Below are 25,864 nucleotides of genomic sequence, written 5' to 3'. Positions count from 1 at the left end.
GTTCAGGTGTTCTTACATAAAATATTTTAAGAAATCTGACAAAGACCATACTTACCACTTGACTGCATAGTCTAGTTACTTCTTCTCCTGGAGAAAAACTCCCCACCCTTTCTTAAAACTACTTGTTCTATGATAACAAGTTAATAAGAAGTGATTGCAAAACCGTTCTATATGAAAATAGATCTTATTTGAGCTCATCTAAAAGCACACTGCCTGCCACATTTCCTCTTCAAATTCCATGACAATCAAAGCCTTTCTCATTAGAAGGGACTGGTTAGCCCAAAACATTCTGAGAACCCTCAGTCCCCTGTTAATGACATATGCACTGTCAAAAGAGACACATCAGCTTTTAGCCTGGGACTTTAAATCCTGCATCAATGAAGCAGTTCCCCATGTCAGCCTCTTCAGACTTTGTCGGCTGCCTGTCACTGAAATCCCAAGGGTCGCTCAAAAGGAGACCAGTGTAGTCCTTAGTCATCTGTATTTATAAAGTATACAGCATTCATCTTCACTTGACGCATGCAAAAGCATCTGTCTGAAACAAAAACTTACTGAAGCAAAAGCTTTAAAGTCACTACCACTTAAAATTTTCTTCGGTGAGAGCTACCTGTGTTCTTCACAGCTTAGAATTACTACCCCATCCCCTTTACTCCAGAAGACTAAGAGTCACTCTCAATGAAGAAATCCTTTATTTCTCATTAAAAGGCTAGTGATTAAAGACAAAAACCACTATTTGCAGTTATCCTTCATACTTCTTTCAAGTCTGTCAAGCAGCACCCATTTATACTCCCCTCCCCCAATCCCTTACCTTCTCAGCATCCTGCTCAAACAGCCTGAGCTGAAAACATTGGTCCAATTTCAATTTCCGCACATGCCACATCTGATGCAGATGCTGCCGTGTTGAGTGCAGCCTGTCCAGCATGGTGGATACTTTGGGTAAAAGGTTCTGTAAGTCTGCATTCCCTGACCCAGAGTTCTTTTTGGGAAAGCTATCACTGCTCTGTATCCGCTGGAGCAGCTTTTGTCCTTCCACATCAAGGTCCTCGATAGGGGCCTTAATGACTTTCTTTTTTAATTGTGAATGCTCCTCTATCATATTGCGAGCACCTTCCAGGTCCTGAGGCATTTCCTTTTTTGACAATATATCTTGCAATTCCTCCAGTCTGGACAGCATATGGGTTGCATTGCTAATGTAGTCCTCAAAGGCAACTCTGATTTCTATCCACTCCTCATGGTTGTACTCCAAACAGCCATCAAATTCTGGGGTTAGCTGAGAAGGATCAACTACTTTGGTAAGGCCTTCCAGAGACACCATATTTGTCTAAAAATAAAAATGAAAATTTAAAACATGCTGTTACTGAAATGAATTTGAAATTTTCTTTCAAGTTTTTATTTTTCTCTTTGTCAGAGTTGATCATTTTGCTCATGAAGTCCACGCGACTTTTCTCATACACTTCTTTTCAAATATCAATTCTGATCAGCCTCCTGTCTTGCAGGTATTCTCCCCAAATGAGAGAAATATTTTATTTCTTTCTTACTTCACTACACTTAAGGAGAAAACAGCAACCACTCTTTTGACTACTGTTTTGATTAAGTTTTGACTTCGTGTTTTCGAAAGCAGCAGGAGGATAACAGCAAGGTTCACCTGGCTGCTTTCCTGGGGATGCCGGTGATTATCACAATTACCACACTGCAGACCAAGACAACAAACAGATGAAACCTAACTTTTTACCATTAGGGGTAAAACCTTAATTCCATCTTTCTCAAGCTCAGAAAAAGAATATAAATGACAACATGCACAACTACCTAGCCTAAGTACATGAAGAAAACCACATTCCCTCTAGCACCACTGGCCTAATGTACCCCTCCTCTATCTAGAACATAATTTATCTGAGAGTTTTCAAGATGCTGATCAGTAGTGAACACACTTAAAACCATGAAATAAAGCGTAAATTTGTATACCATAGGGAAAATTACCTCAAACTCAAACTTAGAGCTGCCAAAGTTAGTCCTCTGTTTCTGCCAGAAATTGTCTGGCTTGATTATCAGTGCAACATGAATACAACATGGAAAAGATTCCTGTAAAATCTTCAGCAGAGGCTTTATGGAGTCCCATTTTGACCCACGCATATCTACAATGACAGTGAATCCTCGTTTACATACCTCCTCACTGCAGAAGAAAGAAGAAAAGGTTATCAGGCAAGCGTTACTACTTCAAACACAGCACTCCACTGCACCACACTGCCTAATGAACGTGGTCTCCTCAGCTAACCCGAGGGTCTCACTGTTAACTAGCTGACACGTACAGCAGATCTCATGAATCAGTCAGGAAGCTTCTCTCCCCCCGCCCCGCCAAACTCCTCGTGGGTGACAGCTTTACACCTGTTGCTGATTTGATAATCTGCCTTTATCTCCTCTTTCATTTTCATTTTATATTCAGTTTATGTTCATGATGATTCATCTTCCAGTCTTGTTTCTCCTTCACCTTACACACACATTAAACACACCATTTACTGAAGCGGCAATATGTAATTCATTTACAATTGACTCTTCAGAACACACACGCACACTTTACTGATGACAATATACATATGCCTTTCTAATGACTGAGGGGATCCTCTAAGACAGAAGATGGCATACTGTTCTTACCTACCACTTCTGCAACTTTTTAAAACTGCCTCAGATTTAGTCCCACATTATCTGAAAGTTAAAGAGTCTGTAGAGGGAAAAAAACCCTTTATTGACAAGTCCTGCTGTAAAGGATTGATTTGTGGATAGTTAATGGATAAGAAAGCATTTTATGGCTGTGAAGAAAACTGCATCAACCTGTTTCTACAAAATTTGAGTTCAATTTTGCTGTTCAAAAGTCAACAGACCTCACACCCAAATTCTCTGGCAACTCCTCCGAGAATGGCAGATTCAATTTCTTTTCATCAGTACCTTTTGTACACTTAGTGCTTGCCGCTGATCAAAAACGGCTATCACCACCAACACCAGAAATTTTGATTTTGTTCCAGTAGAATTTGCTACATGACCTTGTTAATATGGAAAGGGAAAATATTTCAAATCCAATGCATCATACCCAATGGACTATCAAAAGGGACCAAATGTCCATTGTTTGAGTATATGAGTCACTTTCAGGGATGTGACTAATGTAAAAGCAATTCTGGAGTTCATGTGGTGAGGTTTTCAGAGTGTCCAAGAAGTAGGGAAGCTTCACCGGCATACTTCACAGAGTCTCATTGGCCACACTGTAGAAAGATGAGTTATGACTGATACAGGAGAGCAGAAAAGCTTCTGAAAGAAGTGATAATACAAGTTCCTTTAAAGAGTTTTTTTTTAAAGTTGGTTTAATTAAAAAAACCAAACCCACAAACCACCATTTAAAAAAGGAGTTTATCAAGATAAATACTGGCTGTCCCACCTGCCCATAGGAATGCTAAAAATGGCAATGGTAGCAGAAAAATAGATTAAAATTGACGAGCCTGGAATACATGCAGGCTACAACGTACAATTTTCTGACCATGGTGAAAATGTTTTCTAATAGCCTTACAGGATTAAAGGGCAAAACCAAGTACTGCTTTAAAGATACACCCATTAGTGAAAGGCTACATGCTATCATACAAGTGCTGCTCGGCCCATCCCTATCCTACCACATAAACTGAGCATTGCGTGAGGAGGAGTGCTTGCCACTAATTTACAAGGCACACATCTACTAGGGTGTACAAAGCAGCCCCTCATTATGTGATACAATACAGATGTGTCCTCCCATCACGTGGCCCCCCCATCATCTGAAAAAGATGAATCTCTTTTGGCCAAGGATCACAAATATTGTTCTAGGAGGCTTTAGCTAGCCAAGGTCATCTGTTAGGTGAACTTGAACTACAGCCCAGTCAGCACTGATGACTTAAGTTTAGCAGTATGTTTAAATCAGATAAATTGTTAAATTAGTAAAATTGTGAGACTGAATCACCTTAAGTGTTTAGATCTCTTGCCAAACAACTGATACCTCTGAATCTTCAGCTATGTAGAGGAATAGTACTGCAGTAACTAATAGACAGAGTGAATGTTCGGGACTATTTGTACCAATTGGGACTTCTTAATTAGCAAAAGTTGCATGATCAGTCCCTAAAACATGACTTGTATGAAAACTATTTGCTTTTAATAAAGCTCCTTTTATTCTCAAAGCTTTGCTGTGCTTACAGAGATATAAAACCTGCACTAACTTTCTTTTCATTTTAAATCTATTGATGCTAAACTAACATACATCTCTTGCCAAAGGATCACTGTATTTTGCCAGATTATCTCTAGAAAACTCTCTTGGGCATATTTTGATGCATATTTATCTATTAAGTTCTCTAGTAACTTGAAGCTCTAGAGAGCTAGAATACATCTCAAACATTCAAATGTGAAGTCAAGTTATTTCAGAAGTAAAAATCTCAAGCCTTCTTCCTGTCCTCCTTCCTCTACCTCCTCAAAATCCCCCAGTTAACTTTAAACAGTCCTCCACTTCAAAGTGAAATAAAGACTACAATAATTGAACTAGCAGCGATTACTCTTAAGGAAGGCCATACACACTGTCAACTAGATGCCTTGAAGTTATTTTTATGAAAGCACTTTTGTCAATCTGAAGCTGACATCTGATTACATCAGGTGCAAAGACTGCCTATAAATTAACATATTACAGAAATACGGAAGATATTGCATTCAGGGGTGTTGTTCAAGGGATTTTTTTTCAACTGTAATGACAACTGCTCTTTGAGGACATTGGCAAACATATTCAAGCACAGTCAGCATTGCTCCAGTCTGCACCAAATGCTGGTAGATTCTGAGATGGCCCTAAAGTCAGGGTCTTACAATCATTTTTGTCCCCAATTCAGTTATTACTAGGAACAAAGTTCTATGTGAACAAACTTTTTTACATATATATAATATATAACTTTACTTTTATATATATATATATATATATATATATATAAAACTTTATATATATATGACTGTATATATACACACAGAGACTAGCACTGGATTTGACTTCTGCCAATTTATTTAAATAGGACGTTGTAATTCACAGCTTAAATTGTTGATAATACAATGATATCAGTATTTTCACAAATCTCTCCACAGGTTCATCTGAGACCTGTACAAGCAATCTTACATATCTATCTCTCTCCTGGTTATTCCTGTGCTATATCAGGACACTATAACTTATCTAATACAAATAACAGTTAGGAGTGTTGTGTTGACTTCAGTCCACACAAGGCATATTGTGAATGATGACCAGCATGTTTCTAATTATTGACGTACTGAAAGCCTTTGAGTTGTATTCGCAGTCTTCAACACAGTGACAGCAATATGGCATGGCAGTGCCATTTCCAAGACACAAACTACTTCCAGCTAAAGCACACCAGCCTTTCTGCCAACAGCCTTCCTTCTACAAGGCAGAATAATTATTTAGGTCTCTTCCAAAAAGCAGTTTGAAAACAGTAACTGACAGAACTTGATATGAATTTGCTCATTTTCTTAACCTGTTCAGTTTTCTAGCTTGTGGGTGTACTGCAACATAATCCATTTATTTTGTTTTATAGCTTCAGAGCTTATCAAGTGACCATCACTTACCTAGGAATACACGCTAGGTATGAAATTAGTCTTCTAAGGTCCTCTTGCCGTATTCTATCATGATTACTACGAGCTGGAAACGTTAGAATGGGACCTCCACGCTTATCTCTGCCACCTGAAAAATTAAACATGTTAAAAGTCCCCACAGCATAACACCATTCTTGTTTACAAAACTAGTCTTCAGAATACTTTTGGAAAACTTAAGTCCTACACTTTTTCATGAATATCCACTTAAAAAGAGAAGTGATTTAAACACCAACACTGTCATTTAGAGACCAGTTTAAAATTGATTTTTGGGACTATCAATCAGCATATTGTCACAATTCCTACAATGAGGAAGTTATCTGTCAAAAAAACTGAAACAAAGAATAACCATAGCATTACACTTACACATCACAGTCACATTCAAGTCTGACTGGCAGTGTGACATCTCCAGTAACGGTGCTTTGCTAGGTATTTAACTTTTGAATCAGCAATTGTACAGATTAAATTTAAATACAGTTATGCTACTTTGTAGGCAAGTATTTAGAGGATACTCAGCATTCACTTCATTACTAGCACAGAATTTAGGCATATAGTATTTCACACCCAATGCATATACTAGATGAGTAGATGGATACTATTTAAGCATTTTATTTATATTTTTATTCTGTTCCGATATGCAGATTCTCAATTGTCAGTTTATACTTGTTAATTTTATTAGCAATGCAGCAAATTCTGAACCCGCTTAATATGTAAGGCAAAAAATCTGACTTTGAGTAGTTCCACTTAAACGTATTAATCTCATTCGTTAAATTGCATAGACTTACCCTAGTTAAACATTAAAATGCAATTTTATATCCAACCCCTTGCTAGTGACAATAAAACGTTAACTATTACTGAATGCTAAATTCATGTCAGTAGGCTGTCTTTATCAACACTTGTATAATAGCACAGACACATTCTTACAAGCTAAATTTCACATGTATGTTCTCAACCACAGATGTATCAACTGTTTTCTCCTGTCCCATGGAAACATAGAAAAACACTATCCTCTGTCCTGAATGATTTCTCATTGTAAATCAGCTCTTCATTGTAAATCCATGTTACTAAACAAAGTTTTAAAAAAAAAACCCTTAGAAAGGAAGGTCAAAAGCAAATGAATAAAATGAGTCACTCAAAAATTCATCACCATCCTTCCCAACACAGTCTGCGTGTGCTTGCTAGAGACACTAAGCCTCGCCGTCAAGGTCTCCAGGGATTGTCTGCACTGGACATGTTCCCCGTGAGGCACCAAATGAAACCCAGAAGAGGCAAAAGCAGCTCTGAATTTCTGTCAAGCTGCAATGCCAGAAACCTGAACTTGAAAAAAAATTCATATCTTCCATGATCCTCTTAAGTGGGACATGAGATTAAAAACAATTGAGTTGTCTCATTCTAACGGAGAGAGGCAAGCCTGGTCTTGACCATCCTGACCCACTTGCCCAGCAGAGAGCTTTGAGGATTTTTACATAGCAAGTGACACAATAAAAACAAGGCAGAAGCCACATGAGAGAGGAAGGATAAATGACAAGACTCAGAGCCCAACAGCCCAGGCATCCACTCAGCTCCAGAGCAATCACTGGGCTCCAAAGCTACCAAACTCAGCTGAAAGTCTGCTGCAGTCCTTAATGCTCTCCTCAGTGCATTGCAGGCCATCAGCTACAGATCTCAAAAATTTACATTTCAACTTGTAAACACTACTGATTCCAACTCCCCAGAAAAAGTGCTCAATTGCTCAGGATGGAAATCCTCTAAAAAGCAGCAGCTAGCAGGGAAGAGCACAGGCTGAATTGCCTTTAACACTCTCTAAGCTTTTTAAACAAATGCCTTGTTACACGCAGTCACCGCAGATCAGTCCTCCGGGCCTTTCCCACGCAGCAACTCCTGTAACACGTGATTTTCCAACACGGCAGAGGAAAGAACCCTATATTCTTTATGTCATTTCGGATGCCACTTCACTTGGCTCCCAGCTCCACATACACCCCAGAGAAAATCCATTTTTAAAGTATGGTGCTTAAATTTCTGATAAATCATATCCTGAAATTTTTGTACATTGGAGACAAAATCTGCCGCACAAATTTCAAGTCTAGATGAGTAATGAAGAAATTAATACACCCGTGATTTTTGGTGAAAAGAATTTCACTATCCGATCTTAAGCCAGATACCAAAGTTGTAAATATTAAGCAAAAAAGTCCCTAAGACTTGTTTTTTTCATGAGCTATACTGAAAGCTTTCTTAGGTCTTTTCCAATAACTAACTCTCATTTCCTTTTCTCCTGATGCTCCTGTGTCATACACAAACAGGAATGTTAAAAGCAACAATGTATGAGACATCAGGTGGGAATTTCCTGTCTCACAATAGTCTTTATCCAACTCAACCCCCTATTTGTCTTGGTTTAATAAAAACATATTAAGCTACTATTTTCATCAGTGAGACTTCCATTTTTACCACCTTCCTTTTATATAAAACCACCACAGCACTGAAATACTCTCTCTGTTTATGCCAAGATGTGTCATATGAGCAGCTGATCAACTCACATGAGTCACCCAATGTGAATCACTTCTGTCTAGTGCACATCACTAACAGCAGCCTTGTCAAGGGTCTCCAAATGGCACCAAAATCCAACAGGCTGAGTAGTGCAGTTTTTTCAGGAAATGCCTTTTTACCTAGTTTCACAGTACTTGGGTAAAGCTACAAGCTTTTATGGCATGTTGAAAAGCAGGACAAGTTATCAAGTTCTGTTTCCTCATATGAAACCAAGATAATTGCACCTTGTAAGAAAAAGCTCTCCTCGCGTAAGTATGTGTAGAGACGTAAGAGTATCTGTACTCCAACAGACTTCAGTTTAAACTGAACAAAAAAACTGCATCCAAGACTCCATTCGTACTTCATGGTTACACCTCCAAGAGGCTCTTCCATTTCAGGTGGTGAGACACCCAATACTCAAGCAGATTATTTCCCAGTTAGATGAAAATCAGTTCAAGGAAGCTTTTTCTCTTCCCCCCATGCCTGCCTCCCCACCCTCACCCCACTTTTTTGGTTTTATTGTTGTTTGAGAACCACTCTGTTGGCAATTTTAGAAAAACAACACAGGATTCACAGGGAAGCTGCACCCAAGCATTTGCATTCTACACATCAAGTAATTTTGCTACTTTGACCAATACGAGATACAGCAGTCCAGTCTGTCAGACTGGTTTCATGAAGGACAAGTATTTCCAATACAGAATTTATTCCAGCATCAATATGTACGGGTACCAGAATTCAGGCTAGCTTGGTGAGCTTTGGGACTTTGCAGTTATCAACCTGCATACAGCAAGACGTACTTCACAATACTTCACAGAAGTATTTGTTCTTCTCTACTTCCTTGCCTCCTGCCCTAGCAAAAAAAAAAAAAAAACAAAAACAAACCCAAAAACAAACACCCAAAAAAACTCACCAAAAAACCCACCCACTTCAAGATCTGTTTCAGAATTGAGTTCTCAGAGACTACATCTCTCCTTCTCACTCCAACTGTCATCCAATCAACTTTACCTTTTTTTTGTTTGAGCATCACAGCTACACTAACATATTTTAAGATATGCAAGGAACACGCAGATTTTAACAAGTCCAGATGACTTATCTGCACCATAGTCCTCATTTGTACATTGTCTGTTGTACAAAACTTAGGGGTTTTTCTTTGGGTATTTTTTTTTTGGTGGGGCTTTTTTTGTTTGTTTGTTTGGGGGTTTTTTGGTTTTTTTTAAAGCTATCGTGGCTGGTGCTACAGATAACAGAGGCAAGGAAAAAGAATTCTCTTCCATCTAAATCCATCTTCAGATACACTAGATTATGAAAAATCCACTCTTTTTTTCGTTTACAAAAACACATCGTTAACAGCTCAATAAAGGGGATTAAACGGGATTGTGATGATGGAGGAGAAAGCAAAAGTGAATCACATCAGATCTACTGTGATTTGTGGCAGAGGAAAAGCAACTACTGAAATAGTTCTTTCAAAGTGATGAAGTACTCAGACTGTGCAAAGAAAAAGAAATTATGTTGAGTAGATCTGTTAAATATATCCACCTGAAAACAAAGGAAAGGAATAAATGAAAAGCAAAGACTGAAACAAAGCAATATAGAACTACAGCCTAACTCAGGCTAACACCGATCGAAGAGGTACCTGTTGGAGGAGAAAAGGGAAACTCTCATAAATACAGTTTAATCACAACATAGTACACTTGGAGTAAAGTGGGAGGTATCTGCTACCAAGAGCTTTAACTTCATTAAAACACCACGATTTCTGATTGGATCAAAACATCATCTCAAGAATGGCTTAGGAGATACGTATGGTGGAAACAGTTGTTCCCCTTGTCTTCTCCATGTAGCTCCTTGCGAAGAGTGCGCCTCCATCCTCTTTGTAGCTGCCCTTTAAGTACTGGAATACCATAATAAGGTACCCCCTGAGACTTCTCCAGGGAGAAAAGACCTAACTCCTTCAGTCTTTCCTCATAAGGCAGGTTCTCCAGCCCTTTGATCACCTTTGTGGCCCTCCTGTGGACCCTCTCCGGCCTGCCTGCATTTCTCTTTAATTGTGCGGACCAGAACTAGATCCAGTACTCCAGGTGCGGCCTGAAAAGCACTGAGTAGACTGGGATCATCACATCTCTACCTCTGCTAGTAATGCCCCTGTGGATGCAACCCAGGATCCAATTTGCCTTTGTTGCTGCAGCTGCACCACGCTGACTTATGTTCAGCTTGTCGTCCACCAGGACCCCCCCAGGTCGCTTTCAGCAAGGCTGCTCCCCAGCTGCACAGACCGTAGCCTGTACTGGGGTGTTTGGTTATTCTGACCCAGGTGCAGGACTCTGCGCTTGGCTCTATTAAACTTCATATTGCTCTTGCTAGCCCACTCTTCCAGCCTGTCCAGGTCTGTCCATAAGACGGCTCACCCTTATATGTCCATCTCACAATAAACTGGTCTCAAGAAGTGCCTGAGAAAGTCAGCATTGTGGAAGGATCAGCATCTTTAGTATTCTAAGAACACAAAGATGAATACACTGCTATACAGCCCACACTTACTCATTTAACTTGGAGAAGGAAGGTCTCGGCAGAGAAAGGCAGAGAAAAGACTGAGGAATTGAACTGAGGATCTCAAACACTCCATGAATTTTTTTCAGACAGTGTTATTTGTGTAACTTTCCTGCTCTATAAAAAAGAACCATTTTTTTTGCACTGTTGATTGTCATACTTTATTTCTACTTGAGAAGGTACTTGACAATCAACAATGAACACGTTGCAACAACTGTACCAGGACTCCAATACAAATGAGGGAGAGCAAAATACAAAAATTATAGTGATGTTTGTGGATGCCTGAGGCTTAATGGGACTATTAAGAGCTTTTAGTAGAGATAACTTAGTTATCTTTAGATAGAGTTTTAATAGAGATATCCCCAATGTATTTGTCCTACTCCTTCTACAGACCTTAACCAGTTATCGTACTTAAAATATTAAAACCAAGTACTTGAGCAAAAGTTGTACTTTTGAAGAAAAAAAATTAGGTACATTGAAAGTCTCTGTAAGTCAGTAATCTAACAGTTTTCCTTAGCTTTTTGTTCCCAAGTATAAAGCTTGACAGTTCTAGTTTCACAATGGTTAAGCCCTAATGGTGGTGGCAGTTGGGGGGGGGGGGGGGGGGGGCGCGCGCGCATGTGTGTGTTGGTTGGTTGTTTTGTTGTGGGTTGTTTGTTTTTTTAAAAATCACTTGCACTACTAATGTATCGTATTTCATTTGAGCTCCACTTGCAATGGAAATGTGAAACGACGGATTTTGGCAGATCAGTTCTGGCCAGTCTTGCTGCCTACCGCTGCTTGCTCCATTCTTCTGTCAGAAGTTGCTACCTTCACATAGGCAAGTTGGCAACCGCTTCTTCCTGCCCGCACCTCATCTGCTCTGGGTCATAATCCATCATCTCCCCTTAAATTTATCTTCAGCTTTCATTTGGCCCGCTTCACTTTCACTGAATTAATGCCTTTTGAGAATGCCATATGCTTACAAATTAACATTAGAGAACACCTATCATCTTTCAGATCCCTTCTAAGGGATCTAAACTAAGTTCTGGACAACTTGGAAATTCAGAAGTTTTGGAATGGAAACTGACTACATTTTCATTAAGCGCCATAAAGCGAGGCCCAGAAAAAGAGTAATGAGGGATTGAAATATTGTGCTTAACTCCCTTTTCTTCTCTTCTTTCCCTCTGAAAATAAAGTTTTAAGCAAGCCTTCATCAGCACTACAATTCATACGCAAAAGAACTGGGAGTTCCCACACTACCAGGGAAATTGCCTCTGGGCACTCTGTTATATCATTCATTACAGTAGCCAGGACCTCTAAAAAAAAAAGACAGGATGAAGTACTGTGAACTACACACTGTAGAATCATAGAATCATTAAAGTTGGAAAAGACCCTTAAGATCGAGTCCAACCGTTAACCTATCACTGCCAAGTCCACCACTAAACCACGTCCTCGAGCACCATGTCTACCCAACTTGTACTTGCAAGCATCAGCATCCCTGCACAGCAAATCTCTGAAGAGTGCAATTTCAGGGATCATTTTGTATGTTTTAATATTTACAGATAAGAGCTTTATTTTTGGAGTTCTTGACAAATCATTTATCCAAAAAAAACTCCCTTTCAAATCTGAGACTGTCCTCTAAATCATTTGACACTAAGACTATGGCAAAGAGAATGATGTTTAATCCCAACAGATTTGGAAGTACTTACTACAAAAAGTCACACCAAAATGCAGTTTACAAGAATAAGCACTTCAGCCATCATTCCACCAAGTAAAGTTACTTACCAAGTTATAGAAAATGTTATGATACTCATTCATCTAAACCCCACTTTTAAATCCTCTGCTATTCCTCATTAAGTAACCAACCAACTTCAGTGTGTATGCCGGAGATAGCTAAAATTAGATGCTAACTCACTTCACCATGAAGATACTGTGTGCTTCAAAAGCTATGCACTTAAATTTCACCTCTGCAACAGAGATATTTCTCCAGTGCCTCAGATGGGCAAGTAACAAAGCCATCTCTATAAACTCTCCAGCAGAAGAACCAGAAGTAAGAGAAGGAATATGACTACAGTACAGCAGGTTGTTCTAGGTTGTTCTAAATAATGCTGTTGGATATGCTGGAGGGAACAGGACACGACCAGGACGACAACAAGCAGTATGTTCCACATTCAACAAAACATGTATCTTCTTTATTACAGATCCTTTCACAATGCTTATGTTATGTTTTGCATATCCAACCAGAACAGGTGCTACCCTAGCTTTCCATGACTTTTGCAATGATATTAAAAGTATTTAAAATACCACTTTCCACGTGAATAACAACATAGTTACGCGTTCCACACAGAAGAAAATAACTGTACCTGAAAGGTATGCAACTTTTTCCTTTAAAATTGGCAATACTTCCATAGCCTTCATTTCATCATTTTTGCGAAACCCTGAAAAAAGGAAAAGACAAGATAATTAGTCAGAAATTCAGACAAGCTCAGCTTCTACATTTAATGAATGCACTGTAAAACACTTACCTTTGGAATACAATCTGAATGTTATGATTACAGAATTAAGATAACCTTATAGTAAAAGGTTGCAAAAAAAGAAACTAAACTTTAAAATATATTAATGAACAAGTCATCGCTTTGACTAGCTTAACACAAATAGCATGATCTGTTAGCAAGCCTTGGTAGAAAACAGGATACTGGAATTAGCCTTTTTCATCAGTAAATAAAAACTATCAGTTGGATCCTGTTGCTTTTAAGCATTTCAAATTCCACTCTCACTTTTTGTTCCAGCAGAGAGTAGTATCAAGCTAGTAAGAGAGGTACCTTTAGAACAATTACTGGTCAAAAAAACCCAAAAAAACCAAAAAACCAAAAATATCAAACAAAAAAATTCCCAAACCCCCAAAAAGCACCACACAAAAAGACCCACCAAGACACCCCAACACTATTTACATACAACTTCCCTTATGCCACTTCTGTAAGCAGAATTGGGAGATAAAGCTCTCACCTGTGTCTTTTCTGCTGCCTGACAGGAGCAGCATTTTGTAACTGAGAGCATATTTTGTCATGTTAACTCTATACACCCATGGAGTTTGAAATGGTCCCCAAGGTGAGTGATTACAGTCAATGTTGCAAAGCAGCATATCATCAGCTTGTCCCTCCTCTCTATTTCCATTACATTTCTGTGGCCAGATTCTAAACTTCTCCCTTATTAAAGAAGGGCAATTTAGGAAGCATTTTATTTATGACCTTGTATTCCAGATTGACCTGTACAATACCGAATTGGTCCCTTTTGGGCCAATCTTGTTCATCTTACAAAAATTGGGTGGTTTTGTACCCACACTTCAACTGTCTGTATGATCCTTCCCAGTCTCTTTGGATTCACGTGCTTTTTTAAAAATCTTGTTTCTGAAGAAAGTACCTCTTCTGGAGTAAGTGGGAAGCTCTTACTTCTCTATCACTGCTGAAGGCCAGAAGTGCTGTTAAGTAAGACAGCCCAAATAGCCTGCTACAACACAGGAGTTGTGTTCCTTAAAAGCAACAGTTTGAGCTATTTAGAAGGTAAAATAAGCTTTTAATTATTTATCATTTCAGGGGAATCTTACAAGAGCAAGCTCTGGTATACATGTGGCAGTCTTTTCTAAAAGACAGTGGTTTTCCTCTGTGCAAAAGGGCCACGGTCCCTCTAGAGATGGCAGTAGAAGCTGTCATTGATGCCCAGTAGGGAGGGCATAATTTCTGTTCCTCCTTAAAAATATCCAAATGTTTCATATCCTTTGGTCACAGGCTCTGAGCTTTCATGAAAGAGCTGTGCGCTTCAGAGCTAAAATCTGAAGGTATCGTACTGGTGTGATCAAGTAACATAAGATTTGTAAACATGGGCATCATATATGTAAATTACATCACGGCGTTTCTATTCCAGCCAGCAACACTGAGACTTCTATGCCACTACAGTATCTAGTTATGGGCACCACCCTTGAAAACAGACCCAGGACACACCAAACAGAACACCCAAGGGGCAAAGATGGCCAGGTGCCATGAGCTGACATACATGTTATGAGCTATGAGGAAGGACTAAACCAAATGACACTGTTTGGTCTGAAGAACTGAGGGGAGACACTGTAGCAGTCCTCAGAACACATAAAGTCTAGTGGTAGCACAAGTAAGCTGGCTAGAATTACAGCGAGAGGTTTACTTCAGGTGGTAGGAAGTTGTAACGGAAAGAACTGTGAAGCAGCACACGGGATTGCCTGTGGAAGATTATGGACTATCCATGACTGGGGATTTTTTTAAAAATACATTTAGACAAATGTCTGGCAGCAATGGGTCCCTCCAGTTCACTGTAACTGAAGTGTTCAACCAGGACATTGTCTCAGCACCCACAGATTACAAACAAAAGCAAGCTAAAAAAATCCTCTTCCAGCCATTAGTTAGCTCCCTGTTTTATCATGAACACCATAAACCAAAAACAAACCCAAAATTTGATACACTTTCTCAGAAAGGCTAGACCAGGAAAACTGGTTCCTTGAGTAACCATGCTGCATGGAGGGTTTCTACACAATGGACAATATTTTGCAATTACACAGCAACTCCAGACCAACAAAGCAGCAGAGGGACACAGCTATTTCCTTCACATTTGCGCTTAGACTCTCAGGACTCTAAGACAGCTCCAAAGGAATCTCTTGCGTTATTCCTTCCTCCAGAGTACTGGCTGTGGGTTATCAACCTTTTACTGACACTGCCTACAGTTTTGTTCCTACTAAGTCTTCATTTAGTATGGACTAAAGCTTTAAACAAGACTTTAAGAAAAAACCTTGGTCTTAAATAACTCATCTAAAAAGACAGCAGATACCTTTTTCCACCTTGAAATATTTGGACTTCAGTTGACTGCTAAGGCATACAGGCACACTTCTGGAGTTACTTTTTTTTTTTTTAAACGTGCTTTGAGCTACCCGCCATAAGCTTAACGCCAATTTAGCATGCTCAGCTTTCGTATCAACCATGGTGATTCCTTTTCTTTACAGTAAATTTAGAGGTAGAAAACACGTTCTCCTCACCTAAAAAGCATGCAGAAACTAGTGCTGTACTTTGCTGTCTATCTTAGCTCAAAATTACCCAAGACACTGACGTTACCGCAACTTGCTTGCTCAGATTTCTAAGCCCTTAAACTGCTTCACCTCAGATGATGCAGAGTAGCTGCACATTTTACTTTGCCCGTGGCATGTAAGAAGCCAGAAACATTTAGCTAATGTTTCTTTGATTATTAAGGGGCTGCTCAAGGTAAACACCCTAGCAAATACGTTAGTGCTTGGCTCATGTTCTGGATCTGCATATCCTTAAGGCTGACTGCCTCGGATTATCATATTCCTGCTGCTCTAAACAGCCTATTTTTATTCCAGTTCTGCAGTGTTAAAGCTTAACTAAAAAGACTGTGGGGATTACAACTGACGAAAGAATGCTGGGGAGCAAAGGGGGTGAATATGGCAAGAAAGTATCATATTTTTATCTCCAACAGAGCAATAATAAAACAAAAAAACAGCAATCTAAGCAGGTCCTAAGGGCTTGAGGTGGGTCCCCCCCCCCGTTTTTAAAGCCTCTACACCACACAACATCTGCGATTATGAGGATTTCATTTAAAAAAAAAAATTAAAAGGCATTTACCGCACTCAAACGAAATGCCATAAATATCTGCACCACTCTCTCCCTACACAGCTCAGCGGCCTCCGCGCCAGCCGGCTGCATCACATGTTCCTGGAGGTGATGTCATCCTTCCCCAGCCGGCCGGCGGCAGCTCCCACCGCCGCGGTGCGGCTGCAGCGCCCGCAGCCCCGGCACCCACCGCGCAGCCCACCCCACCGCGGCGGCGACGGGACGAGCGGAGCTGCCAGCAGCAGACTCGCTCCCGGCGTGGCGAGCTCAATGGAAGAGCACGACCCAAGCCTGCACGGCGCAGCCTGGCAAGCACGAAATACAAGCGGGCTTTCATTCCCAGGGCACAGGTTTCTCTTTTGACAGCACGATGTGTATGCATATACGGCACATACTTGGGCTTCTCCTTTCGCTATCCAGTTCACCTAATAAGGCATTTTTAGTTTTAAAATGTGGTTTTTAATAATAAATCCTATGCTAGTATCTTTTAAAGACAATTTTAGTCTTAAACAGGAAAACCACCCTTGATATTTTCAATACCTATTCGAGGAATACTCATTTTACAGTTTCACATTTTTAATAGGTACTATATGCCCTTCTGTCGTCTCATGCATCATACAGACACTTTTCCCTAACTACCAGTCCAGAGGGAAGAAGCTCAAATCATGCTAATTAATATTCAACTTCAGTAGATTAAGTAGCACACGACTAAGTAGTCCATTTCAATTTAAGAGGGTTTTTTTTCCCCCCTTGAAGCTTCTAGAATTACACAATCCCCAAAGTTGTAGCAATACAGCCTGCTACTCAAACAGTCTGTTATCACAGAGCAGTTATTGAAACGCTGTATCACAGAACTAAAGACCTTGAAAACATGCAAACAAGAACGAAGCAAAAGTCACCTAAACTTTTTATACAGATGTATACACTAGGAAATGAAGAAGTCTTTCCTACAAACACACCATTTCCTCTTCGCCCCCACGACTTCAGAGACAGAAGACACCATCATCCAGCCAAATTTAACAAACTAAATTGTCTGTACTAATCCTTTTTCTCATGCTGTATGAAGCGAAGATATTTTGCTGCAATATACTAATTTATCCAAGTTGAAAGACCCATGAAAAGACAGCATTCCTGGGTAGAGATATCACCCCTAGGAGGTTTCCGAGAGCCCTTTACCCAAATGGCCAGAGCAGCCCCCTCTCACTTGGGCTGCAAGCATTCCCAAATCCCATGGCGAAGACCTGGCGCCAGAGCTGCACGTCCACCTGCCCTGGAGACAGAAGAGTAAGCCAGCGTAAAGGAGCCACCTTTTGCCTGGAAATCACAGCGTTCCTGTAACTCTGCTGCTCCCCTGTGTACTCAACGTGCTGAAACTTCCCACCGGCACTGAAATACAGGGAGCAAGCCACCTTTAGAGCAGTAACAGAAACCGGGTACCCTGTGTGGTAGTTCCTGTATCCAAGACAAATGCTGTACTAGTTTAAGGCTGAAGCATCCTTCAGACACGGGAAACAACGTAACTCTGTTAATCATCCTGCACTGCAATGATCAGTAACTAGTCAGCCACACAATTAAAAGGAGCAGGTAAAATTGCCTTAAACATAGCTTTTAAGCTAACAATTTGATTACAGAACTGCAATAACAATGAACAATGTTGGAAACCGCTTCCCCAAAGATGCATCACTGCCCCAGGAACATAGAAGTCTGTGTTACTTTGAAGGTATCTTCAGTGATGTTCATCATTCAGTTACGGCAACAAACATAAATTACAGAAATGGAAATTAAGACAGCGAAAAGGCTCCGAAACTGAGGCTCAGAGCAGAATCTCTTTGCTAAGAGGATGACACAGCACTCGTCCAGTGCTGTCACACACAACTGACTTGAAACTTTTCTGAAAGATGGCTAGAAAAAAAGACAAACAAAAAAAGGGAATGCTCTCATCCTGAAAACTCGCACCTTTAAGAACACAACTGCTTTTCACCTTTCAACATAAAACAAGACCTTTTCACAGGCGCAAACAAAAAAAGGCAGACTCAACCCAGAATACGTCAATGCTTTAGGCTCTCTTCGGACTTCAGAAGAATGACTCCATGTGTTGTGTCATCGACAGTAAGCAAGTGCCTTCTCTGCCGGGCTGCTCCTTCCAGCAGCAGCCTTCTAATCCCCACCTCTTCTTTGACAGACATCCCATCCCAAACCAGAGAAACCTCTTTCCCTGAGTTATTTTCTAACAGAGTACTCTCTCCGTTTCAGAAGACCTGCTCTAGTGGGCTTCTGCTCAAAAATCCACATGCTATGCTAAGTTCTATAGGAAGGAAAAAAAAACACATGGAAACTGCAATAGCAGCACTCGGAACTGCTACGTTAACGCCACAGTTTAGGTAATCAGGGAGTTAAGTAACAATCAGACTGATTTAGGTTAGTCCTAAGTGGAAAGAAATATTTGCTAGGAGATGAGAGATAAAAACTTCCATGGGTGGGGAAGAGCCTCTTTCCTAGCCAAGCAGCAACTTCCAGCATCTAGGTAAGGCAGCAGGAACTGCACACCGTTCTGCACAACTCCTTGCATCCACTGGTCCCTTTGTGTTGATTAAGCTTCACCTTGGAACAGAAAATCTCAAAACTGTAGCTAGTTAACCTTTAAGCAAAAAGAACCCAAAATGTTGCCGTCTTTAGCATTTCCTCGATTTCACAGCATGAATGATATCAACTACATGACTCTGAAATCTGAGCTATTCCTCCCTTTAATTGTAAAGCCATCCTAGCTATATTTCAAGAGAAATTGCCTTCTAGTTAATTAAGTAAAAAGGCAAAAAAAACCAAAACAAAAGAAGGAATAAAGAAGCTCAAATGTAATAAAATTAGTGCATTATTGGACTGATTAAGGTTTCATTATTTACACCCACCCCCACCCCACCCCCCCGGTATCACAAGATGATGACATTAATTTTAAATCATGGAAATTCATAGGTTTATTCAACTTGGCTTACCAGTTAACAACTGTACATGATAAACCCCAGCTGCAAGTTAATTTATACACTACCTCCCATGTTTTTCAAGTGTCCAGAAAGAGAGCACAAAGTAGGTTCCTGTTCTCCAATTTTGCCATAGAGAGGGTTTTAAAACAGGATAGTGGGCAAATTTCTAAAGGTGGTATTATTCCATGAAAAATAATTTTAAACAAGATATAAGGAGATTCACAAGCAGCCATTGTGAAGCCTTTTACATTCTTACTGTGAAGTTACTACATAGAAACCAGTACAGATTAAGTCATTAGAACCATTTGATTCTTTCCTCCAATCAGATTTGGAAAAAATGATTGCTGAACTCCGTAAGTTCTTGGGTTTATAAATGAAATCAGACTACTGAGGTAAAGGTGAGAAAGAAAACTGAACTTTCATAAAGCAGAAAATGGCAAAAAACAGCACTAATTGAGAATACAACCCAAAGGGTTGGCAAAGGAAAGCAAAAGGTAACTAAAGTTACTGCATGTACAGGATTACTGATTGCTTTTCTTGATTTTAACTCAAGTATTTTAAGTGCCAATTTCAATGTTATGGTAGGCTTAACTATAAATTCATACTTTTGTATGCAAGTAAAGGATTCATAGAGCAATCAGAGCTGTCAATTCACCAACTGCACTGTTATCGCTTCCAGTTATAGACATTGCCTATATTCATTGCTGCTCAGCAATCTCACACCATCTTTCACATTGCAACAAAGCAAGAGAATTCAGGGAAATTATGGCAAAGACTGCAATTCTTGTCTCTTCTCTGAAGCTTCCTGAGCTTGCAGATGACCAGTTTCAAAAGGTATAATGGCAATTCATCTCAGAAAGACTAACTTTTAAGTATGCCTGTCATGGCATCTTTCAGATCATACACCATTCTTTTTAGGAACAAATGAGGAACTACCAGCAGGGTTTTTTTAAATGACATTCAGATCACTGGGCAATATTAGTAACCTTGGCATTCATCATTTATTCATTCACTTTTTCTCAGTCCAGATTCTAAAGCCCCTAGGTGACCCCAACAAGGACAGAGCTTAGAGGCATTTAACCACAAGGGCATGATTTCAGTGTTGTTCCAGCAGCCATAGTCATGAGCTTAAGCAAAATACTTGTTGTAGCCAATAGCTATTCATTTAAACGTTAAGAACCCAGTTCCAAATTTAAAGCAATTCCAATGACGTGAGCACACTTTTGACTCCCTTCAGCTCTGATTAGGCTCAAGATCCACTCATGGGAAAACATGACACCTTCAAACTCTCACTTTACTCACAACAGCTCACAGAAATGTCCCTCCTCTTCCTGTTTTGTTTTGCATCTTATGGACTCTCCATATGTGCTGCAGAGAATTGTACCACATCAGTACTGAGCTGGTATGGAGTGCTACCGCATGGCAACTGGGACCTCACAGAAGTGGACAGCTTAGAAACTGCCTTGAAGTAAGAAAATGAGATTCTTTAGATGGTTACTAACTCTTTAAGCCACTTCCAGTTTTTGGCATTTTTGCTAAATATAAGAGGTTCTCTCTTACCATTTTTAACAGCTCTGTGGTTTGTCCTGACGCCAGGACGCACCTCTCCTGACTGTAAATTATGGGAGGAGCACAATGCCATACAGAGGGATGTGGGACAAGAAAAGGCTACTAGTGTAGTTGACAGCAAATACTCAAGCAAGATCAAATTCACTGAGTGAGTGATGGTCCTTTTCTTGGAAGCTTACATACTCTTCTATTCCTCAGTTAAGAAAGAGCAATTACTGGGAAAGTAGCTACCTCAGGCTTGTACTGCAAAACTTGTTGACGAGCTGCCTTAAGAACGGAAGTTGAAGAAAACTCCAAATCCTAAATCTGCCATTTCCTTTTAACTGGGTAACAGGAACCTTAGCGAGTTATCCATATTTTGTAGTGAGGTCCTTTCTGACCTGAATTACCCTTTGATCCTATGAAATGTGCAAGCCAGAAGTACAAACGCCCATTTTTCAACTGAAACTTAAGATGAGACGATCAAAATCTGATCAGTTTCCCCGCTTTGAAGTGAAAGGAACCGTGTTCTTAAATTTATCTATCCATTTGGGACGTTCAATCTGTTCCTGCTGTCCTACCGACATTGTTGGGAATTCGTTTGTTTTGGTGGGAACTGCTCATCCATCTCTAAGCACCGCAATATTCCAATTCACTGCCCTGCTGAGGTAGCAAACCTTTTTGTAGTGGTGTTCAAATACAGCAGCAGCACACTGCTCTCATTGCAGTCAGATACTTTCCCTGTTGACTGCTGCTACAGACACTCGTGGCTTAAGGGGTCTACGCTGTCAGGGCTATCAGGAGGGTACCCAGTCTCCTATAAAAGTTTGCTTTAACATGCAGTTGTTTTAACAAAAAGGTCTGTAAGCAATTTTACTTATTTTTCTGTTCAAAACACAGATCAAGTGAAAGGCAGTAGCTTCGAAATTCTGCGCAGCAACAGCTGGAACATAACATTTTAGATCATGTCCTTTGGCTCTTGTTCCAAACCACCATCTGGAGAAATCTCTTTCCACACTGAAATTGATGAAGACTACAGCAAGGGCAGTAAAAATAAACAAGCTAAAACAGACTGAAAATTGTCCTGCATTGTTTTATCCTGAGCAACAATAGGAAGAACTATTTCCATCAGCCCTGAAATCAATCAAAAATACCAAAAAACAGACTGCATATTCTTCAGAAGAAATGCCTTTTTATAGCACAAAGTATTGCTTTTGGGCTTCCTATCATTCATAGACTCCAAGATTAGGCATTTACTGGTTGGGGTTTTTTTTTTTCCTTTTCTCCACCCTTTTTTTTTTTTAAATATGAACACATTTTCACAATGCTTTCATCACCTTATGGAGATTCATATGCAAAAATTAGACTAGGTTACATTCATACTTGGAGACATTAGTACTTAAACAACTGGTTTTTGTTCAATACTCCTTCCTCTCCCCTCCTTCATTTTTTTTGCACAACAGTTTATATTCCTTCTGTGGCAAAATTAGCAGTTTGCAACAAGATGTGTGTTGAATAACTTCATTTGTGCACAGCGTTCATTCCTTCAAATTCCCGTTTTATTAGTTTGCAGCTGTAAAGAGCTCAAGCTCTAAGAGCACCAAGACACAGGAAATGTAGGACGGATCTGAGCTTCTCTGCTACATTGCAGTGCCCATAGAAAAGATCCACGTGAGGAGGAACAGGGAGACACTTTTCTTCATCCTCCATCGTAAAAACAGTCAAGTTCATATTGATTCAAACAACAGAGAAAAAGAATCACCCACAGCTTGTTTTATACAGCCCTTAGCTTCAGATGTGTGACTGTTAGAAGCATTTAGAGGGCAAATAAAGTTTTACATCAGAGCTTCTCCCTGCTCTCCTTTTTTAACCTTTTTACTGAGCTGATTTTATTTAAAACACTGATTAACATATGTTACTGGTTAGAATGAACCAATTCTTTAAAAAAAAAAAAAAATAGTGATCAGGAGTCCACAGGGGAATTAAAGCTTGGGTATTTCACTTTTAATATGCAAGCGGTTGCTAACAGCAACCTGTCTGTCTCCCTCCCTCCCTCCCTCTAAAAGGGAGGGCAAGATTAGCATGAAATGCCAAAAGAGATGTCCAATACCCGTCTCATTTGCTTAAGGATTACATTAGAAATTATAGCTTGAAATACTCTCAGCAAGTGCATACGTATTCTTAACACACATGCCGTGGTAATTAAAAATACAGGTTTAAAACAATAGCAGGCAAAGAAAGCGAACGAGCAATCGCTCTGCTGAGACACAAATGAGCCACGCGCGGGCTTGGCAGTAGGGAAGCAGTGCAGCACAGCTCGATCTGCATGCAAGCCGATGACAGCATGGCTCCCACATGACGGCCGCACTCACAGCAGCACACATTACATCATCAGCTTTGTGCAGGGCTGAGCCATCGCTCAGCCCGGGAGGAGCGCTGCCACACGCTGCATCCCCGGCTCCATCCCCCAAAACCTTACGGAGGCAGAAATATGAGCGATCTGAAGTCACGCAAACCTTCCTCTCCCCGCCCTGCCAAAAATCCTCCCCATCTGATCCCTCTGGCAAATTTCATTAGAAACAAACAAAAGACCTTTACCACGTTTTGCTTTGCAAACAGATTTCACTCAAGAATCAACAGAAAGAATTTTGCAGATTGTCATGACTAAGAGAGGGAGGTTTCGTTCTTCATTTATCAAATTTGCTCTAGCAGATTATTTCAGATGACAAAGGCAAGCAGCCTGAATCTCATTAGAGCTACATTTAACACAGCTACTGAAGTACACAAATTTAACCTCAATCAAGGCTGGGTGTTCTCTGAGAACTCCACTTACTCAGCTCCTTCTATGTTACTGTAATGAGAACAAGATTAACATCTTGCCTTCACTTTCATCCATTCCTGTAAATGGATACGCATTACTATAAATGCGGCATGTGCACTTTTACGACTCTGGTCGGAAGCATACTCCCAAACTCAGCGCTCAAAACCAGGGAAGAATTTCTCACCAGCTCACCTATCCTCAAGTCACGAGTAAATCAGCTTCAAACTCATCTTTATTAAGGCTATGTAGCGTATGCAATACTGAGACAGACAAGACAAAGCAAGCACCTCCTAATGCTATTTAGGACAGAAGTCTGTAGACGTAACGTTCCCAAGGCATTCAGATATCCAATTGATTGTTTCTATAGCTTTAATATTCACATGCATATCAAAACCATTGATACCTATTCAAATAGCATTAAATTTCTTTAAGAACAACAGTTGTTTTAGTAGGGACGCTGTATTATGTTCACAAGTGTGCTAATCAAGTCCTCCTTCAATTTTTAAAAAAGCCACATACAAAACCTTGCTCATTTTACAGATGAAACTAGACAAAAGCTATTTAAACCTGACTGCAATTTACCACTTCCTGCTACTTGCCAGGACAATAAATCCAGTCTAACAAATACTTGTGAGCTCCCACTACCTCATGCTCAAAGTTTTAACATCAAATCTATGGACCTCGATATGGCTACACTCATCCAAATAAGAAAGTGCAGATGGTTACTCTTTTGTTAGCACAGGCAGCAAGTATTAACCCATCAGTTTTATTCTTCAGCCTTCTAGAGCATACAAAGATGATATATGCCCAAACTACCCGGTCATCCACCTCTGTAACACTACCTGCAAAACACCACCAATAGCAAATGTTTTCCATGTTATTTTATCTCAATAAAGGGCATTCATCACATGGGCATGTTATAGCACTGCTGATCCATGCCTTTAAAGAACACGCTCAGACTTCCCAAGCATTATGTAGTATGGTATAGATACCACGTGATACCATCTACAAATCAGGATAATGACAATGATTCAAGCACTGTAAGTTATAATATTTTAGTTAAGTTCACAAAACCGGCCTAATTTAAGCTCGATTAAAATGAGTTTGTTGGTCTTCAACACTGACTCACTCTACACAAAATTCCAAATGCATATGATTTCCTGGAAAAGCTCTTTGAAACAACAATAGGAGCTAACATTTTAATTGCATTAAAAAGCAGCAATGTACTTTGGCATGTATGTAAATACATTACTTCAGAAGTCTACAATGTATTTTAAAAGCACTAGGCAAGATTTAACCATGCCTCTGCCTTCATGTCTTCGGTTCCTGACACCATTAAAAACACACAAGTTGTCTCTGAAGATTTTGAACTCTAAAACCAATTAGCACTCCATAAGTCTACTTCTAAATGACCTAGCAAGCTTAGTTACAAATATTAACTTCTGTAGAGTAGAACAGTAACAAACATGAAATTAGATTTCTCTTTACCTGTTTTCACCTTTACTTTATTATTTCCCCCCATCCTCTTACATCATCTCATCAGGCTAAAACATAAGTTTATGGCAGTAGTACAGCACAGCAACAGTTGCTACATTATTTAGATTGGCAAATATTTTTATTTTTACACATTATTAAATGAGAAACACTCTCCACTGCAGCGCTTTTGGTATAGAGCCACTTTTGTTGTAGACAAGTCACCTGGCAGCATTCTTATTTGCTTTTGAGCTCCAACATCCTGATATCCCATTCAAATTGCCAAACTCTCATACTTACTATTATTTAAAAAACAAACAAAAAACCCTGAGAAAGTAAGTCATGTCAGAGGTTTACTGAGTCTTTTTAGCCTGGCAGCTACTGAAAGCTTGAACATGAAGCAGTATCACATCCTTTTCCAGCACAATTCATTTGAGTATTTGAAAGTATATAGACAGATAATGGGCGTATTCTGGACTCAGCACAGGGGAAAGAGCATTGAATCCAGCATCGTGTTACTGGGCATCCAGTTAGAAGACTGCAAGACCTGGACTGCAACTTCTTCATAGAAGTCTTCCCCAAAAGTTTCAATAGCTGATCCATCACAAGAGTCCCCCCCTTCATGCCTCCCTACCTAAGTACAAACGTGTATGACCAGCATCCCCTAGTACGTTTGATACACAAGAACATTCTTACAAAGTTCTTTA

The 25,864-nt window shown here is 39.8% G+C and overlaps 1 protein-coding gene across 2 annotated transcripts in view; it reads right to left on the bottom strand.

The window, feature by feature from the left end:
• Positions 1-25,864, bottom strand: part of TRIO (trio Rho guanine nucleotide exchange factor) — a 258,198-nt gene that overhangs the window by 171,783 nt on the left and 60,551 nt on the right. For both annotated transcript variants that reach the window (XM_087760929.1, XM_087760936.1), the window contains exons 2-5: positions 13,053-13,127; positions 5,620-5,734; positions 1,978-2,170; positions 809-1,321 (exon numbers count right to left, since the gene is read on the bottom strand). In XM_087760929.1, the coding sequence (XP_087617055.1) occupies positions 809-1,321; positions 1,978-2,170; positions 5,620-5,734; positions 13,053-13,127 (896 nt within the window). The remainder of the gene's footprint in view (positions 1-808; positions 1,322-1,977; positions 2,171-5,619; positions 5,735-13,052; positions 13,128-25,864) is intronic.

The sequence above is a fragment of the Nipponia nippon genome, unplaced genomic scaffold (assembly GCF_047370975.1).
Source record: "Nipponia nippon isolate SJK-2023a ecotype South Korea unplaced genomic scaffold, ASM4737097v1 scaffold_1, whole genome shotgun sequence".
Taxonomy (NCBI): Eukaryota; Metazoa; Chordata; class Aves; order Pelecaniformes; family Threskiornithidae; genus Nipponia; species Nipponia nippon.
This window is presented reverse-complemented; position numbering and strand designations above follow the sequence as displayed.